The 21,527-nt window shown below is 36.1% G+C and overlaps 2 protein-coding genes across 3 annotated transcripts in view; one reads left to right on the top strand and one right to left on the bottom strand.

Annotated features, from left to right (window-relative positions):
- Positions 1 to 5,916, bottom strand: part of nckap1 (NCK-associated protein 1) — a 69,885-nt gene extending 63,969 nt beyond the window's left edge. For both annotated transcript variants that reach the window (XM_017470197.3, XM_017470198.3), the window contains exon 1: positions 5,443 to 5,916. In XM_017470197.3, the coding sequence (XP_017325686.1) occupies positions 5,443 to 5,550 (108 nt within the window). In that variant the 5' untranslated portion in view covers positions 5,551 to 5,916. The remainder of the gene's footprint in view (positions 1 to 5,442) is intronic.
- Positions 5,917 to 9,199: 3,283 nt separating this feature from the next.
- Positions 9,200 to 19,081, top strand: dusp19a (dual specificity phosphatase 19a). The gene is made up of 4 exons (XM_017470945.3): positions 9,200 to 9,696; positions 13,649 to 13,695; positions 13,867 to 14,019; positions 16,172 to 19,081. Exons 1-4 carry the CDS (start codon positions 9,474 to 9,476, stop codon positions 16,391 to 16,393), a joined length of 645 nt encoding a protein of 214 aa, XP_017326434.1. The 5' UTR covers positions 9,200 to 9,473; the 3' UTR covers positions 16,394 to 19,081.
- Positions 19,082 to 21,527: the final 2,446 nt, after the last annotated feature.

The following is a 21,527-nucleotide window of genomic DNA, read 5'->3' as shown; positions in this document are numbered from 1 at the left end:
ACACTCCATGACTGGTTGTGTGATGGGGGAGATCCGGCTGGTGGTTGGGAACTAGCCAAGACTACATTAGTGAGTAAATCTGGGGGCGGGGGAGGTCAGAACACGCTTATTTAAACGGAATAAAGTTCTGGAGAGCAGAGCCGTCATCACATTACACTTAAACTAAATGGTTAGACGTTTTTGTGAAGGCACAGCATGATTCTTTTCATTTCTCTTCTCCTGCACTGATTCGCTCAGCTGAACAGCCAATCAGAGGACTTGCTCTGACCGGCACCATGGTCGTATAGCACCATGTGACCCTGTGTCCCTAACTGAACAAACAAACTAATGTTGTCTCAAATCGTACGTACTATTCCAGATCGTTACTGAGTACTAATGGGTTTCTGATTATTGTTAGTGTTTGAATTTTAAAAACCCCTTAATCCTACCGAAAGATCTGTTTAAGCAATATATTGTCACTACATGATGCAGAAATTTTAGTTCATACTTTCGTCACCTCTAGACTAGATTACTGTACTGGCCATACTGCCATACTGTCTGGATGTTCCAGTAGGAGCACAAACAAACTCCAGTTAGTCCAGAATGCAGCTGCTAGAGTCCTAACTAGAACCAAAAGATACGACCACATCACCCGATCTTATCCACACTGCATTGGCTCCCAGTGAAATCTCGCATTAATTATAAAATACTATTATTAACTTATAAAGCACTAAACGGTCTCGTGCCACAGAATCTAAGAGACCTTTTGGTTTTCTATGACCTGCCACGCCTACTTAGATCAAAAGGTGCATGTTATTTGATGGTACCTCGAATAGTGAAGGCTACAGCAGGGGGAAGAGCTTTCTCTTATAGAACCCCACAGTTATGGAACAGTCTTCCAATTAGTGTTCGGGACTCAGACACAGTCTCAGTGTTTAAGTCTAGGCTGAAAACGTATTTGTTTACTCAAGCTTATCATGAGTAGACTTTCTTTTATGCAAAGTACACAGCCTTACCCAACAATCTCTCCCTCTCTTTACCTCACTCTCGCCTTCTGTCGAGCCACACATGATTTTATGGAGATGCCAGTGATCCTGACAATTTTTGCACTCCGGACCTGCCTGAGCCGTTCGGATGCCCTACCTCTGGATGAAGCTCTCATCAACTGGAGGCTACAGCCTGGAGTTTGCTTAGGATGGTACCACTTTAAGTGCCATGAAATCGTTTTGGACCTCAATTCCACATGGACATTCTCGCTGTGGTTGCTGGGACTACGGTTGCTGCAATAGCCTTGGGACTGCACATGCAGTTTTACACTCAGGTCTCCTTTAGTGAACAGTGGACTAGTCCAACAAACAGACTTCATGTAAAACCCATAATGAACTTTCTTTTACTTTCACACTGTCCATTGTTACCCAGATGAGGACGGGTTCCCTTCTGAGTCTGGTTCCTCTCAAGGTTTCTTCCCCATATCATCTTAGGGAGTTTTTCCTCGCCACTGTCTCGCTCAATAGGGATAACCTCACACCCTTAAAATCTCTATCCTGTGTTTATATATTTCTGTAAAGCTGCTTTGAGACAATATCCATTGTAAAAAGCGCTATATAAATAAAATTGAATTGAACATTACACATTTGGCGCAGCAGCTCCACAAAGACATCGGTGTACGCTACTACGAGTAATCACTCAATAAAACAACAAAAGAGACGTATTTTTCTCCTCGATAAAATGCGAGATGAACAAATCAACAAATGAATCTGGAACGTCTTAAAAACCTCCGATATAAACAAACACGTCCCGGAAACCCCGCCCCTTTCCTCAATCTCACACGTCTGTCGGTTTCTGTCTCTAAAGGGAAAACGTTTAGAGCTCATCTATGCGAAATAAAACCTATCAGTGTACTCTATGAATTATCTCAGGGGAAAAAAAGGGGTTGCAGAGCACTATTCGGATTGGATATGTCTATCAGGGGGACGTCCGTAATAAATCTTTTACACGTCGCATTGGTGATAAAACTCTAACATTCAGACGGTAATGAAACGACCAAAAGAGGAAAGAATTTCTAGCGGGTTGCATTTTCTATGTTTGAGTCATGGGGTCATGTGATCACGCTCCGTTCACGACGTGCCGTCCGAATGGCCAAAGAGATGCTGGAGTGGAGAAGTGGACACTGCATCTTATTTCAAATAAATAAAACAACATTGGCGAAGAATACGAGAAGCATCCGTTTTTTGTTCGGGGAAGTGTTTAATACCTGTGGGAGGGGCTCTAATACACACGCTATGAGATTCAGTCCATACAGGAATTCAAGTTTTTTTTTGTGATTGTCACAGCCAAAAATGCATGCTTTTGTTGCGACTTTTTTCAAATTTTGCTTTTTGTGCTTTTTTTGTGGAAAACTACTGGAATTGCACGGTCTTTCGCAGTGATGTCTGTGGGCAAATGAGACCTTTTTAGCTGTGCACGCGTTTGATGCACGTGAATCGAAGAGGGCTTTGGCGGAATGCACGTTGTGATGACGTCACGTGACGCATCTTGGTCCAAATCTGCAGAAAACCTGCGCTATTTGGAAAAATTGATAGCTCCTGCGAATACTGTGAAGTTTCCCTGATTTCGCGTTCATTTCTGAGATTACAAAATCTGAAAAAATCCTGAAGAGACTGGAGATTAAACACAGCAAGTAGCAGCAGTCAAACAACCCCCCCCCCACCCCCCCCCACCTACGGAGATCTGACTGCATAGAAAATAACAGACGTGTGAATCCTGGGCCAAAATTATCAGACGATCACAGAGTTTGGTGAAAAACAGTCGATAATTCAGCGTGTAATTTTCTCAGAGGAAGATGGAGAAAAACAGACATGGCCTATAAGGAAGGAAAAAGTCCCAGAGGAGAAGCACCAGTAAAATATGAAATTACCTCAGGACCCCATTTACGTTTAATCCTGTCCAGATAAGACGAATGTCATGATACTTTAACATCATGACATTTTTTTGAGCATCATGGGAATCATCATCCCTCAAGACATCTACAAATCAAGACTACTGTTACTCACTGCAACATAAAATAAAAAATAAAGGGGGGGGGGGGTTAAAGAAATCCCCCACACCACTGTTAAATTTATATATATCTTTTGTAAATGGTGGATGTAAAATAAATAATCTGTTTATAGTTTTTAAATTAAACAAACATTATGATACACATTCTGTATTGTCTTCCTGGATCATGATTACTTTACTGAAATTATCAACCACCCCTAAACTAAATTCATTCATTTATTCTCTCTCTCTCACACACACACCTAAAACCACTTGTGTCATAAGGGGGTCATAAGGAGTAGAAGGAGGAAATCCTGAACTAACACACACTCCTTCCTACCCATTTCAGCCTCATGTCCGGTCCTGTGATAAGAGCATTAGTTGACAGGAAATGATCTTTAATATAAAAGCCACTGAACGCCGCATCACTCAGGACTTGAGTGGTTACAAAACCGCGTCAGTAAACCACAACGTCTCTAATAAACACTTGCAAAGCCTAAAATTTTCACATGAGCCAAACAGGCTGCAGATGAGAACTCACTTAACACTGCTGACATTTATATACAACGCCAAGAAACACACACACACACACAGAAGCAGGGACAACTGAGCACAAACCCTCGCATTCACACAGCACTCAAGGGACAAAACTGCACAATACTCTACAGAGGGTCTTTCACTGCGCTGTCTTTCACATTCAATACCACACTTAATAATAATAAAAATAATAATAAGAAGAATAAAGATTATTTTTATTATTTCAGAAAAAAGCCAAATTCCACTAAGAGAAGTCCTCTTACATATGAATAAATAAAAAATTACTTTCACTTTTAGCCCAATAAATTCAACTCAATTTCTCTTATGAAAAAGAAAACCGGGAAAGAAAAATACAAACCACAATGATCATTATTCTTGTAATAAATAAATATTTCTACAGACATAAATGTTATTCCTATAAAAAAAAAAGTAATGTATCACCTTATTCCTGTAATGTGTAATTATGTCAAGCCAATAAATGCAAATAAATAAAAACAATGAAAGAAAGAAAGAAACAAACAAACAAACAAAGAAGAAAAAAAAAAGTTTTGCCCTGCTGGAAAAAAAAAACAAAACAAAACAGTAGAAACCCTCAAAGAATATTTAATGGTTCAAATGTGATTGTATTGGATTTAATGGAAACTTTAATGGTCACTGTAGGTCTCTACTGGTAATCTGTTGCCTTCTGTTGGTGATGTTATATTTCTGTAATGGGTTTTTTCAGCAGGATGGCAGTATAATAATATTATAACAATATGATAGGATAATTCTCAGTTGTGTAAAATAATAAACAATTAAGCATATTAAATAAAAATTTCTATACTAATAACTTAAGATAAAATAGCAAAAAAATACTTTAATACACTGCTATAATCCCTCTAATGTGTAATAATGTCAAATAAATTAAAATCAAACAAACAAATGTCATTTGACTTTAACACACTGTTTGTGTAATTTTGTCTTTATGAGAAATAAATTCATATTAAGGGGGAAATTACTAAATAGCTTTTATACACTTTTAATAAATAATTACTTTCCTTATATAACCGAAACACAAGTGTCATTTGTATAATACAGCAATTATTACTTTAACACAGTTAAATTACTTATAACAAATTAAGAATATAGAAAGACAGAAATGAATAAATAAAATAACTAATACCCCTATTCATTTTAATACTTTAATTATCATTAGTCTTATTCCTGTAATGTGTAATTATGTCAAATACACAAACAAGGCAATAGAAGCATCATTATTATTCGTACGAGTAATATAATAATTATACCTACATTATAACATTTCAATTTCTATCGTAATAAAGTAATAAAATATTTACTAATTGAAGTGAAACTAAATTCGCTTCCATTTACCCGTAGTTATACGCGATTAGCCGTTTAGCACGAGCTACCTAGCTACCGTAGCTAAGCAACATTCCGGTGCTAAATCTGTCCGAAAATGTGGGGTTTTTTATGGGGGGGTTGGTGTTTTTTTTGTCGTAGATTCGCGTAAATAAAAGCAGAACATATCTGAATTAATTCTTTATTAAACAATAAACTTGAGTTAAGCTTGGACAGCGTTAGCGTGTGCTAGCATTAGCATAACCGAGCTAGCGTTAGCTGCAACCGTCAACAGGCTCGCGCGTGCCGAATCCGAAGGTGATCCAAGTTATTAATAACAGATAGTACGCGTTATGTGCTTGTTTATTTATATATTTTAATGTGTGTATTTTCCTGCCTCTCTGAACCGTGCTTAGTGATCAAGCGAGAACGAACACACACACACACACACACACACACACACACACACACACACACACCATCGGCGCGTTTATATGAAACAGAATCAGCCATTTTAGGAGACATGTCGTTAAATATCCGAGATTATTTTACCTTTTTGATGTTGTAGATGCGGGTGAGCATGCCGATACCGCGGTCATTGAGGATGGTGAGTTTCTCGGCCAGTTTCTGCTGGCTCGGCTGCAGCACACCCCGAGACATTTTCACTCTCTCTCTCTCTCTCTCTCTCTCTCTCTCTCTCTTATTTTAATTCAAACCAAAACCCAGGACGAAGAGAAAATGTCCCACTTTTTCTCCGTAGTGTCAGAAGAGAGAGAAATAAAGAAACCAGTTTCGGTGTAGTGTTTAAATGAAGCCCATATTACAGGCTAAAAGGCTTGGTCGAGCTCGTCTGTAGCCTCCCGGTCTGTCTCTCTCTCCCTCTCTCTCCCCCCCTCTCTCTCTCTCTCTCTTTTTTTTTTTTTTTTCACTAGGTGTTGCCCCGTCTATCAAAGCTCAGCCTGTTTCTTTTCCTGCAACACCAACGCAGGACCATGTCCCGAACCGCTCCCCGCTCACTACCACAGCGCACTCCTCTTACAATGCCGCCATTTTGAACTCCTGGAATTTGGAAAATCAAGGGCTGTGTCTCAAATCACGCGCTGTTCACTATAATACTGTAATATGTACTATAACACGACGCGCTATTGTGACGGGTGTAGAGCAGCATGTTAAACAGATCTACCGTTAAATTATCATCAACAAATCCTTAGATAAATCCATGGAAATTTGTCTGTTTGTTTGTTTGTGCATGTTAAACATCCATCCATCTTCAACCGCATACTCCTTTTCAGGGTCACAGGGGAACCCAGAGCCTATCATAGGGAGCATCGGGCACAGGGCGGGGTACACCCTGGACAGGGTGCCAGTCTATCGCAGGGCACAATCACATACACATTCACACACTACGGACCCTTTAGACATGCCAATCACCCTACCATGCATATCATTAAATTATCATCAACAAATCCTTAGATAAATCCACAGAAATTTGTTTGTTTGTTTAAGGATTTGATGCTGAAAAACTCTACGTAATGGGAATTGGAGTGATGGTCTAGTGTTTTTCCATTAACGAATGTGACATCAATAATCTATTAAAAATATTTAAATGCTTTCTTTCTTTCTTTCTTTCTTTCTTTCTTTCTTTCTGGATTTGCTGCTGAAAAATTCTACCTACTCAGAATTGGACTAATTGTGTCATGTTTTCCATTAACAAATCTGACATGAATAATCTATTAAATAAACATTTAAATGGGTACATTTAAATGGGTCTTTATTTGTTTGTTTCTTTATTAATTTAATACATATATAAATAAGTATTTATTAGGTTTTTTTTTTTAAGATATACTGAAAGACATCCATAAGTTTAATGACTTTTACTATTACTTTGTTCAATACATATTTATATTAATTTTACAATTCATGTGTTTTTACTGGTTCCTGTTTGTTTTGTAATGCGTTATATTAGAGACAGCATGAAACAACTTTTTCTTTTCAGATACTGAAACCTTGAGTATCAGCTACCGATACCCAATCTGATACTGTCTTCTTTAAAAACTACTAAGCTTTAAAAAAAATTTAACCGAGGCATTTCATAGTTAAACTCTTTCACACACAAATCACTTACATTGTACATATAATCAATATATAAATGTGATAAAATATAATCAAATCAATTATAATCAATTAATACAGTCAAATCTCTTTATATGTAAACATTTCTGGTTTCAAAAATATATTTTTTTCCCCAAAGCCAATTCCAATCTTTGCCATTTGTAACAGGATCCGATATCCGATATGTTTTCTCCAATTTCTGACCCACTGATATCTGATTTTTGCTGATATCAGCCTTGATATCGATACTGGGAATGGGATCGGTGCCATCTTTAGTTTCCAGTAGTTCATAATCATTTTTGTTATTGTGTTGTTTTCCATTAACCATTTTCCCTTCAGTATATTAATTCTTAATAGAAACAGTGGAATCATTTGAAGAGGTTTCATGGAAGTTTAATGAAGTCCAGGGGCTTCTGACTGTGAGCTTTTGGTAATAACCTGTGGTTTCATAGGAATTTACAAACCTAAAGGATTTCTGTGATGCGTGCTGTAATCAGTAACAATCATCCATTTTATGTTTTTGGCAAGGAGGCAGGGAAATTGTGATATACAATGGTCATGGTTATATAGACAGAATTGGCAATTATTTCATTAAGATGCAATTTGATTAAGGCTGATTAAGATTGATCAAGAATTATTGATTAAGATGGAATAAGATTTATGCTAAATAATGGACTGGACCAAGAATGGATAAATTCATGGAGACCATTAAAACATTAGCTCCTGATGGAAAAATATTTTAAGCTCCTCCTCCCCCCACATTTAAAATGGATAAAATGCCATGTAACATGCTTTATAATGTTCTATAATACTACTCTACACTCTATACATCCTGCCCCTTGCTCTTCCTCTGATCCTTTTCTACCTGTTTGTGATAAATCTGCTCTATCTGATTTATGGTGGTCGAAAGCACTGTAATCGTGCTGGGATGAGGTTTGTGGCACTTTCAGACCCTCATCCTTCCCGTACCTACACAGTACCACCACTCGATACAGCGGTGTGTGCTCTGAGTGGGAGGACGAGCAAATAACACGGGATTAAAGATGGTAATTAGCACAATCTGTATAGGAGGGGGCTCAGAGTTTCAGGCCCTGTTTGAACGCACTCGTGTGTTCAAACAGGGCCTGAAACTCTGAGCCCCCTCCTATACAGAGTAATATCCTGTCAAGAGTAAAAAGTACATATTTTTAATTGGTGAAGAGCAATGACCACAAATTCATCATACTTGATCCTGTATGACTAGTTAGTTCAGTGCTTCTCAAAGTGAGTGCCGCCAGGGGGCGCCCGGGGGGCCTCAACAATTTGGTTTGAAAGATAAATAAATACAGGATTGATTTATATATATATATATATATATATATATATATATATATATATATATATATATATATATATATATACGCATTACTATAACATGTTATTTGTAACAATACATATTAAAATCACATTTGCTATACCTAACTTTCTAATTGATAAACAACAAAAAACCAATGTAAATGGTCACTGTTTGGTAACATTGTTTGCCTGCCAGGAAGCATTGTTACTCATGGATCTGAGTCTGTATTTTTAATGTGTTTTAAAGACATCTTGCAAAAGGGGGCCTCGGTCAAATGTTAATGCCATCTGGGGGGGCCTTGCCCTGGAAAAGTTTGGGAACCCCTGAGTTAGTTCACTAAGCTGTCAGTCATAAGAAAAATGCTCTGCAAATGCAGACAAACCTAGAATTTGGCTTTGATAGCTGTCTTAAGCTTAAAAAAAGGTAAAAAAAAAAAAAAAAAAAAAGGACCTACATGTTTGAAGTTGAAAATAAAAATGTATGGAATATAAAGTGTTTTTTTTTTTAATCTTGTAATTATATTTGAGAAAGATACAAGTATTCAATGCCAGTAATACTTGAGAGAAGTACAGATTATCCAAAATATTACTTAAGTACAGTTACTCAAGTGTTTTCTACCCCTGCCAAATATACATAGGCTACTGGTTTTAAAAGCTTCAGGCATTTCAGTGACACTCTAGTACCTTCATGGACCACATGTTGGAAATCTAGGATTTTATATATATATATATATATATATATATATATATATATATATATATATATATATATATATATATATACGCATTTTTTTTTTTTTTGACAATATCAACATTTGACAACATTTGACAATTTTGACAGTATTGGTATTTGCACCAAACTGCTAGTCTCTGACCATACAGGATCATTCAGGTTGGTCACCTCTGACCTCTGATGTGATGATGAGCTCCTCTTGGTGGCACTATTGTCCTGAGTGCTTCAGATATTTGTGACCAGGTAATCAGCCTTCTCAGCTTTCCAGACTGTAAGAAAAGCAGGCACCCACCAATACAGCTACGGGAGCAGTAGTAAACAGGGATCACACCACGGATCAAGCAACTTAAACGACAGCAGCTTGTCATATATCGCATTGCTGAGGTCCACATACACACAAGTGATGCAGTCACTCGCCCAAGAAATTAAATCATTCTCCAAAAGCAATCTGCGAAAGCAATGCACCCGGGTGACGACTCTGAGCGGGAGGAGGATTATTGAAACATGGAAAGGATCCACTGTCCATGTGGTTGAGGACACAGTCCAACCTAAGACGCCATGTGGATACATTCAGGATAATACATGGGATCTCCAAGTGGGATGTATTAGACCTTATTTGTTACTGGGTAAGGCCTATAGCACACAATATCACAGGTGTTGTATTACTTGTTTCAGTTTTCTCAGGTGTGCTGTATATCCTGTATAATCATACTCTATATACTGTATACGCTATACTTTAAGTATAATACTACTCTGTACATACTTTATACTTTATTTATATGTATGTGTGGATGATGACGGGTCACTGATTTTTTTTTGGACGTAGATATATTACAACTACAGTGTATTATTCTATACTGTATATACTATACAATGTGAATTTATACTCTATTTTTTACTACTACTATACATATTATATACTGTACTCTATAATGCTATTTTAGAACTTGATACTCTATACTATACTCTATAATAATGCTCCATATTGTATAGTCACTACACTGTATATACATGAAATGTAATATGAAATACTACTCTACACAATATTTTCTGTAGTGTTTATACTGTATAATAATACTCCACTTTACAAATACTGTAGTGTGTGTGTGTGTGTGTGTGTGTGTGTGTGTGTGTGTGTGTGTGTGATGTATATAATCTATACTCTATGTTTGGAACTCAGTACTGTATTTGCTACCACTTTTTATTATATTGTACTCTATAATTTTTAGACTTGAAAACTCCATGCTCCAGTATACTCCATAATAATACTCCGTACTATAAAGTTCCTATGTTGTATATATTATTATGCTTTTACTGTAAGCACTATATAATGCTACTCCATACTCTAGTATATACTCTGTACTGTTTATACTCTATAGTAATGCTGCATACAGTATAGTCCAAATGTAATGCAGTCCAAATGTAATGTAATGCATACTACATGAAATGCAGTATGAAATACTACTCTCATATCATATCATATCTATTCTATAATGCTGTATACACTGGAAAGACAATATGGGGACATTACAGCTGCACTATTTTAGTCCATACTGTACATACTTCAAAATTGTACTCTCTATTTTAGGTACCCAATACTGTCTTTTCTATTACTATATTCATATAATGCTAATCTATTCTGGCTCTATACTGTACTCTGTAGTGCTATTCTAGACTTTAATACTCTATGCTATACTTTATATGTATATATTCTCTGTACTGCATCATATACTATATAATAATACTTTATATTGTTTATTCTATAATGCCACTTTGCTCTGTATATAGTCTATACTGTGTGTGTGTGTGTGTGTGTGTGTGTGTGTGTGTGTGTGTGTGTGTGTGCGCGTGTGTGTGTATGTATTGGTAATGGGTTATTGTGTTTAGGGATAACATTATGGGGACATTACAAATATCCTATATTTTCCCATGCTGTATATACTATATGCAGCAATGTTACTCTCTACTTTACATACTTATTGTATTTTCTGCTATTACTATATCCATATAAAGCTACTCTATTCTTTGCATGTTATATATTGTACTGTATAATGCTATTCTATACTTTAATACTTTCTTCTATACTCTATTATAATACCCACAAAATTTATATCCCCTATACTGTATACAGTATATTATAAATACTCTCTAGTAGTATATAATGCTACTCTGTACCCTGTATTGTATATACTATGCAACGATACATGGTGTATAATGTACTATACAATGTATAGTATATACACCACCTATAAGATATAATACTTCTTTGCTTTGTATATAGTCTGTACTATATGCGTGTGTGTGTGTGTGTGTGTGTGTGTGTGTGTGTGTGTGTGTGTGTGATTATGGGTCATAGCGTTTAGGAATGATAATACGGGTCATTACAACTATAATATATTAATCTATACTGTCTATATTATACATATTTACTCTATTCTTTGCATATTATACACTGTGCTCTATAATGCTATTCTATACTTTAATACCCCATACTGTATGTTCTTTATACTGTGTATAGTATATTATATAATATCCTCCTTACAATAAGTAGTATACAATGCTACAACATAATATATTCTCTTACTTCCTTTTTATACCATATAATACTACTTTTTTCTGCATATACTCTATACAGTGTGTGTGGATGATGTTTAGGAATGACAGTATGTGGAAATTACAACTATACTACATTAATCTATAATGTATATACTATATAATTTTACTCTCTACTTTAAGTATTCAGTACTGTATTTTCTACTATATCAATATAATGCTGCTCTATTCGTATCACAAATAATGATATTCTATAGTTTATACTGTGTTGTGAATACTATACTGTTGTTCTACACTACATTAATACTCTTTCTATACTCTATAATATCAATATACTGTATATACTGTATATCATACAATTCTCTTCTTTACTATATATACAGTATCTATACAGTACCTATACCATAAAACACTGCTCTATACTATAAATAGTTATATTTTAGTATAAAATGCTACTCCTTACTGCATGTACTATACATATAATGCTATACTGTATATATTATATAACACTAATCTGGTCTGTGTATATTCCATCATATACTAAAATGCTAAAATATACTAAAAATACTTTATATACTTTTTAAAACTGTATTTGTTAAATAATAGAACAACTAATAAACTATACTATAATGCTACACTGTACTGCATAACACTAGACTACATATACAGTGTATATTACGCTATAATTCTTCTTAATACTATTTTTTTATACCATGTATATTACTATTTCTATATATTATTTAAAAATGTATACTTAAAATATATTTATCTGTATAAATACATGTACAGTATAGTTATATATGTTGTATATTTACTGATACATTACTGTGCAAATGTCTAATTCTACAACGTTGTATACAAAATTTGTCCTACATGCCGATGTTATGTCTACTGCATAACTGTCTGAGCAGTAAAGGAAAAAAATCTCTTTCAAATAATTATTTTGAGGTAATTGGCCAAATTTCTTATAAGAACATCATCAAGGCTGTGTGGGTCTTTTTCCTTTTTTTTTTTTCTTACCTGCAGAGAGAGACAAATTGTAGCATGTTCTCCAAAAAGCCTGAAACAATCTATGAATTAATTTCCTTAGAAAACTGCATGAGACAATTCTTTACCTAAGAGAGTTTATGCTATTTTAAATGTCAAATTATTTGAATTCTGATTTTTAAAGGTGTCATTGATTTACAGAAGACTTTTGCACCATATTGTACAGAGTATAATTACTCATTCACTTTCAGTAAGCACTTTATCTTGGTCAGGGTTGCGGTTGATCTGGAGCCTATTCCAGGAACACTGCGAATGAGGCGGGAATGCACCCCGGATGGGACGCCTTTTCATCACAGGACACCACTCTCAGACACAAACACACACACACACACACACACACATACATACACACATACATACACACTAATGAACACTTAAGGCAATTAATCCTAGCTAGTCCATGGCATATTTTTGGGAGGTGGGAGGAAACCAGAGACCCCAGAGGAAACACATGGACATGGGGAGAATATGCACAGAAAATCTACACAGACAAAAACCTGAGCTCCAGGAGCTGTGAGGCAACAACCCTATCATGCATTTTAAATAAAAAAATATGTACTTTAATTGTCTCATGGATATAATGTTAGTAAAACTGATGAATGGAAATCACATTTCAATTGTATTTTTAATGAAAATTAATGTCCGCCCTGTGTGTGCGGAGTTTGCATGTTCTCCCGTGCTAGGGGGTTTCCTCCAGATACTCTGGTTTCCTCCCCCAGTCCAAAGACATGCATGGTAGACTGATTTCAAAAGTGTCCGTAGTGTATGAATGGGGGTGTCAATGTGCATGTGATTGTGCCCTGCGATGGTTGGCACTCTGTCCAGGGTGTACCCCACCTTGTTCCCCATGTTCCCTGGGATAAGCTCCAGGTTCCCCAAGACCCAGATGGATAAGCTGTATAGAAAATGGATGGATGGATGGATGGATGTATACTATGTGTACTTTCTGTTTAAAAATTTAAATTCAAACATTTACAGGTTCACAGGATGCCGCTCATGACTTTGGCACTTTAAAGAAGTACAAGGTACAATGTTTCTTTTATTATTATTATTATTATTATTATTATTATTATTATTATTATTATTATTACTTTAAAGAAACCACTTTAAATGAATATCTATTATTTTATACATCCTTTTTCCCACTGACATCTATGTTTAAACTCTCATAAAGCATTTACTCCAATTGACTTCAGGTCACTCACATACTGAATGTGGCATATGGTGTGGAAAACGCTTTCCCAGATCTCTTCATCTATAAAACCCTGAGCATACTGGATCTACCTGACACAGACATCATATCACACCTACACGAGTGTGCACATTTCATAGACCAGGCCAAGGCAGAGGTAAGCTTTATGGCTGAAGAGGATATAACACTTGACACATAACATAAACCTGTGTGTAATTGGGATGGTTCATTTTCCCAAAGTAATTTCCTGAGTGTTGATTTTACAGCCTATCTGATACTGAACAGCCTGTCCAATGGAGCATAGCTCCTATCCTCATCAACAGCTGCCTGAATAATACATGTTGAGTTTTCACCATGCATTATTGACAACGTTGTAGAAAGATCACTTCTCTGCCAGGGCCGTTGTTTGCCATACAACCTCTTTACCAAATAGTAGCGCCAGTCACCCATAACCTGACACTGCCACATGAGGCAAATTCGTGAAAGGGTTTATGATTACAATGGCCACTGGAAATAAGTTTCCAATCCTCTGTAAAACGAGCATGTAACCCACAAAACAGAATGACTCAAGCCATGTTAATCAAGCCGTGTTCCCATTAGACTGCCAAACTTTCATTCTTTTACCTCATACCTTATAAATTTGTCTTGAGGAGTGATTAGTCTGGTATTTGTTACAAGAAGCATGATAAAGTGCATTATAATGTGTAAGTGATATGCCCAGATGCAAGAAAGATGAGCACAGAGGTTTAGTTTTGTGTTATCTCCACATTCACATATATTTTTCCAATAACACCAAATTGTTTATTTCACTTATATCACTTTTTTTTGCTTATTAAAGAATGACATGTATTTTTTAATCAGTTCATATTTACATTTAATGCTGTGGAACATCTGCAAAACAATTTACTTATATTACAGCAGTCATTCCCTCACCAGATTCTGTTTGCTATCTGTCTTGAAATTAAGACAAAATGAAAACAAAGGTACAGCTATACTATATACACATACCTATGTACACATAGATATATACACATATTATCGATATATATACGTAACTATATACACGTGGCTATATACACAGTTATATACATGTAGCTAGATACACGTAGCTATATATACATAGTTATATACACATAGCTATATACATGTAGCTGTATACATGTAGTTATATACACATAGCTATATATACGTAGTAATATACACATAGCTATATGTAAATTAAGTTATATACACGTAGTTATATACACATAGTTATGTATATGTATTTATATACACGTAGCTATGTACACGTAGCTAGATATGTACATGTAGTTATTTACACGTAGCTATACACATAGTTATAAACATGTAGTTATATACACATAGTTATATACACATAGCTATATACACGTAGCTATATACACATAGTTATATACACGTAGCTATATACATGTAGTTATATACACATAGCTATATACACATAGTAGCTACCAATTACCTTTACTGAAGGCTTCTATCTGTGAAATAAAAGTATCTGTCTATAAAGCAGCATGGACATAAAAAAAAAAATCCTCAGCATTATTATCATTATTAGTAATTAATCCCTAATTATACTTGCTCACATGCTTCCTCACATGGTGTGACACAGTGTTTTATAAACACTCATTACTAGTTAGCTAAATTGTAGCTTTAGTAAACATTTAATTAAGCCAGGCTCAGACACCAAACATGTCTTTGCTGATTGAAAATTACACACATTTCATTTCATTGTATAATGGAAATGTGTGACTAAAATTATTTAAGCCAACAAACAAAAATTATTATGTTGTGTTGGTGTCCTTGTGTATAGTGAACCCAAAGACAAATTTCCACTTGTGGATAATAAATGAACTAAACTAAACTAAACTAAACTAAACTAAACTAAACTAAACTAAACTAAACTAAACAAAACACATAAAGGTAACACACAAAATCAACAAAGTTCTGTTTGTAGAAATTAGTGGGGGGGTTTTTTGTAGCACACTTAATATACATATTGCCTACTAAACATCTCAATTGATTTTATTTCTCATTATAATCCATCAAAAAATAAAAATGAAAGCTTTTGTCTATAAAGCTGTGTGGTATATATTACATAAGAATGACTAGTATCACCATTATGGCGTGTATTGATTTACATTTCTATCTGAGTGCTTGTAACAGAAATCAAATTATCTTACGGGTGCATTGCAATATCTGCTTACAAGTTCCAATTTTTCTCAAATTTTTGATATTATCATTCTACATACTGTATAACACTCCAACCCTAATCTATTATTTCCTCCTAACAGAAAGGTGTAGTGCTCGTCCACTGTAACACTGGTGTGTCTCGGGCAGTCTCTGTGGTCATCGGATACCTGATGTGGAGAGAAGGCCAGTCATTTGATGATGCGTTTTCTCAGGTGAAGTCATCGAGGTCAGCGTCGTGTCCGAACCCAGGTTTCATCGATCAGCTGAAAAATTTCAAACCCCAATGCGGTTTACAAGCAAATGGTCTGATTGGTCATTCATAAATCCGTAAATTACATTGTGTGTGTTCATACTAAAGGCACCAGTGCTTCCGATAAGGTTTCTGACATGGCCATAACCATGATAATCATGATCTTCTATCTTTTATGAGCATGAGGAGGAATGAGCATTTAGACTAGCAAGTAGAAAGTTGTTAATAAAGTTGTTTTGGTTAATACAAATATATACATGACTTTTAAAAAAAATATATTATTAAAAAGCTTGAGAAGCAGTCAAAGGAACACAACACAACTCTTATTACCGAAATAATATAATAATTGTAAACTTATTATTATTATTATGCATTTAAGCCCATTATTGACTCATTTATCAGGATGATTAGAAATATAATTGTCTGTAAAAAAAAAAAAAATTCAGAAGATTTACTGTAGAGTTACAAAGGAAGACTTAATGTTCCTTATGTACCTTAAATACACATTAAAGTACATTACATTCACTTTTCTTAGTAAATAAAGGTTAAAAAAAAACAAAAAACAAAGATACACCCTTGGGAAAATCAACTTAGTGCCCTGTTTAGAAATATTTTAGGAGATTTCTGACACTTTATATATTTTTTCGACTCTCAGGCAGGCAAGACACAGAAAACGCTCTGGACCTAATCATTGGAAAGGATACAAAATATAGCAAAAAAAAAAAAAAATGCACATTTAATATTTAAAGCCATTTGTGCTTCCTCAGAGGGTTTTGACATGATTTTTACTATAATTATAAATGCTAATTTATTGTAAACACATTTCAATTTATCAGAATTTAGAAGTAAAATGATAAAAATAGGTTGACGTGTATGATATTTAATTCAATAACCTACATACAGCAAACCTTATATTTTCCAAGGTGTCTAAAGCTGGCTTCTTTAGAAGCTAATGAAGCTTATGTAGCTAAAAAGTAAAGGACACTTAAAGCTTCTAGTTTAGCATCGTGCAAAATGTAACCCTAAATTATCCACACTCACCTTAAAACCAGTAACTAACAGAGGTGGGAACAAATCATTGTTTACAAGTAAGTCACAAATCTAGAGTGATAAAGTCCAAGTCAAGTTACAAGTCCTTAAGTCATTATGTGCTTGTTGCAAAATTTATAGTCACATTTCTAATTGATGTAGTAAATTTACACAAATCTTGCAGACTTTTTAAAATTGGTGCTCAGCACTTTCTAGACAAACGTCATAACTCAGTAGAAGTACATGAGTATTTGAAATACAACTATAAAAATTTCCGTTCAATTTCACATGAGATGAGGTGTAGACTATTGTCACTAAGTGTACCCATCTATATAATTTAAATTTGGCTTTACTTTGAGATTTGCTTTGTGCAACTTCAAATGCCGAAAAAATCTTAAGTTGTTGCAACAACAGGTTCTATATTGTTGCGACTCTTAAAACAACATAATCTTTGTAAACGAAGGCTACTATTTTTGGGAGCATGGTTATCTCTAAAAGTGCCTGTCATTGGGGAAATAGCGCTCTTTCAACATTCAGCTGTGTTTGTCAAGTACAAGTTGAGTGGCTGTCTGACTGGCTAAACGTTAACCTTGGAAATAAAGATTGATGCTGATTTTTCTGAAAATGAATTGTTTGTTTGGAAAATGAATAGTTGATTCACTGCACACTGTTAATTGTATCATTTTTAATCTTCGCTATGAGTCCAAGCGAAGTCACGAGTCATTGATGTCAAAGTCGAGTCGCAATTATAATTTATTAATCATTATTATTTTGAGTTGCGTCGAAAGTCAGCAAACTTGTGACTCAAGTCCAGCTCGAGTCCAAGTCATGTGACTCGAGTCCATAACACTAGTGACTAATCCCTGATACACTTTCTCATTTGGATTCTGATGCTGTATGATGACCATTTGTTGTAAATATTTCATTATTGTTTGCTAAATTAGACTCATAACTCTAGTATAAAACCAATCCAACATGTCTTGACTGAATGACTACATTTGAGGTAAATGTTAAATTGTGCAAATTGTATTTTTAACTGTTCCCATAAGGAAAAGGAGTGATTAAATTTAAATGTAGTTAATAAACAAATGAAACACACAATGTTCTGTTTGTGGAATTATGATGTTTTTTTCCCCCAGCACACCAAATGTACATATTAGCTAGTAAACATTCTAACCCACTATAATTCTTACTTTATTTCATCAAATCAGAGTGTAGAGATGAAATTAATCGGGGAAGAGCAATGTTTCAAATGCAGATTTCAATTACATAATTATAGTCCTGTTCTACTGTTCTCTGTACTGACACCTTGTATAGATACATCTATACAAGTATGTATCAGTATAGATACAGCAGGGTCCATAAGTTTGAGAGCACTAGTGAAAATGCTTTGATTTTGCATTCTTTTCTAATTTACACAATTTTCCATTACAAAATATATTACTGACTTCAACTTGAGTGAATAGTAAAATCTTTGAAATATTTACATGGATTTCAGAGTTTCTTGGTACTACTTTTGTCCCCTTTTTTGCTTTAATGACCGTGTGACTCGAGCTGGTATGGACTCCACAAGTTTGTGCAAAAACTTGATCCATTTCAGATCAAATCCATCAGAGTGTCATCTGAATACATGCTTCAATAGAAGAGATCAGGCATGAGGAAAATCTGACCTTTTGTACAAAGCAGTCAACATGGCCAATGTCACAAATGTACTTAAATATTTAAATAGCGACCTAGAAATAGTGCAGAATCTTGATTATTAAATATTCATGATATTGAACATTTACTTTCTGTGATTTAAAGATTTCAACCGAAAACCTTCTATTTATTTCCAATTTAAATTCTGTGTGGACAATGTTTGTCTGTCTGTCTGTCTATCTATCCATCTATCTATCTATCTATCATTCTATATTTATACCTGATATCTGATATTATTTTCTTTAAAAACTATTAAGCTTATTTAGTTTTACTGAAGCACTTAAAAATACAGGAAATTATCAAATATAAAATATAATAAAATCAAACAACTACAGAAAAAAAAACTGCAATCAAGTAAACATCTCTTTTCCAAATCCAATTAAAATCTTTTCCATTTGTTACAGGACTGGATCAAATTCATTTTTTTTTTCTCAGATAAACAATCCATCACTTTTTGCTGGAATCGACTCAATAGGCTGCTGTGTATAGGAATATTATATACAGTATGCAGTTATTATTATAATATATTATTATTATTATTATTATTATTATTATTATTATTATTATTATTATTATTAAGAAAAATTGCTTGAATCTGAATGAGCTTGTGTTGTCTGGAGTTTATTTTCCTTTCTTAATGCGTTATCTGCTTCATTAAATAAAATGGACCTGTTGCTATATTATATATTTTAATCAAACATGAACAGATTAAACAGGTCAAATACCTCTGAAATAAATTATCTATGCAATATTACTGATTTGATAAATTATCAAGACATTCTTATAAATTTATTTTTAAACCAATAAATACCAAATGTTTGTGTTACGACACAGGACTCAAGATAGGAAGTAAGCGCAGGAGTAGTCTTTTTTTGCCACTTCAGTCAACACACAAGGAGGCGGGAAACAAGGTCTAAACATAAAACTCGAACTCAAGCAAAGAACAGGAAACTTAAACAGGGTGTGGGAACTCTACCACATTTAACTAACTTAAACATTTCCCTTTAACTAGAAATGAGGCGGGAAGCACCAATCTTAGAACCAGACCTTGACATGAAACACTCAATTAAGTCAGACAAGAACACTCCTTTAACTTAGGCATGAACACTCACTAAACAACGACATGACACTCTTAATACCGGCATGGCATGAACACTCTTAACTATCGCAAGGCATAAACACTCTTAACTCTGGCATGGCATAAACACTCTTAACAAGGCATAAGCTAAGGAACAGGAAAACAGACAGAGCATGGCAACATCACAACCTGGCACCATTATTCATTCCATCTTCTTCTCTGTTCGTCCTTTCTCCATTAGTCCTTTCTCTGCTTTACTTTAATGCCGCGCAACATGCGCAGCAACACGAGGGGTTTAAATAACCAGTCAGCATTCTCTTAATTGCCGACAGCTGGCAACACTTGACACAGTTTTAGCGTCCATGAGCACTTCAAGCACGTGCACGTGCGCGCTCTGAAGCTGCTCATGCATGTTGTCGCCACAGCACCATCTGCCGGCGAGATCGTGACAGAATCCCCCTCCAAAGGTGCTCCAATGGGGGTCCTGGGCCCGTGTGTAATCTGTCTCTTGATGCATCGGAAAAAAGGGCGGCCTCCGCCAGGCAGCAGACAGGCGGAGCACCACCCCCAGTGGGACTAAAGCTCGGGGTGCCTTCCTCAGCAGGACTGGAATGCTGGGCGACATCCTCAGCGGGACTGGAACGCTGGGCAATATCCTCAGTGGGACTCGCGCTCGGAGGGGCGTCCTCTGCGGGGCTGGAGCTTGGAGGGACATCCTCTGTGGGGCTGGAGCTTGGAGGGACATCTTCTGCGGGGCTGGACAGCGGGACAGCCTATTCAGCAGGACCGGACAGCGGGACAGCCTCCTCGGCAGGACCGGGCAGCGGGACAGCCTCCTCGGCAGGACCGGACAGCGGGACAGCCTCCTCGGCAGGACCGGACAGCGGGACAGCCTCCTCGGCAGGACAGGACAGTGGGACAGCTTCCTTGGCAGGACAGGAAAGCGGGACAACTTCCTTGGCAGGACAGGACAGCGGGCCAGCTTCCTCGGCAGGACAGGACTGCAGGGCAGCTTTCTCGGTGGCAGAGACCTACCCACAGGTCTCTGGCTGGAGCTCCGAGGTCACCAAGTGAACCTCGGGCTGGAGCTCCGAGGTCGGCAAGTTGACCTCGGGCTGGAGCTCCGGAACTGAGACCTCCCTGTAGGTCTCAAGCTGGGTCTCTGAGGTCACCAGGTTAACCTCAGACGGGGGCCCAGAGGTCGCCAGGTTGACCTCGGGCTGGAGCTCTACACGGGCTTTCCGGTGTGGGTGTTTATGCTCCCGCCAGCTGCTCTTGAAGCATTCCTTCAAACAGTAGAATGCTTCCTGGAGACCCAGTTTCTTGAAGGTGGGGCACTGTAACTGAGTCTCCCTCCTGCAGGCCTCAGACATGCATCTCGGTGTCCTCTCCACCACCTCGA

Source organism: Ictalurus punctatus, chromosome 6, assembly GCF_001660625.3.
Source record: "Ictalurus punctatus breed USDA103 chromosome 6, Coco_2.0, whole genome shotgun sequence".
Classification (NCBI taxonomy): domain Eukaryota; kingdom Metazoa; phylum Chordata; class Actinopteri; order Siluriformes; family Ictaluridae; genus Ictalurus; species Ictalurus punctatus.
Note: the sequence above shows the minus strand (reverse complement) of the source record. Positions and strands in the feature narration are given on the sequence as shown.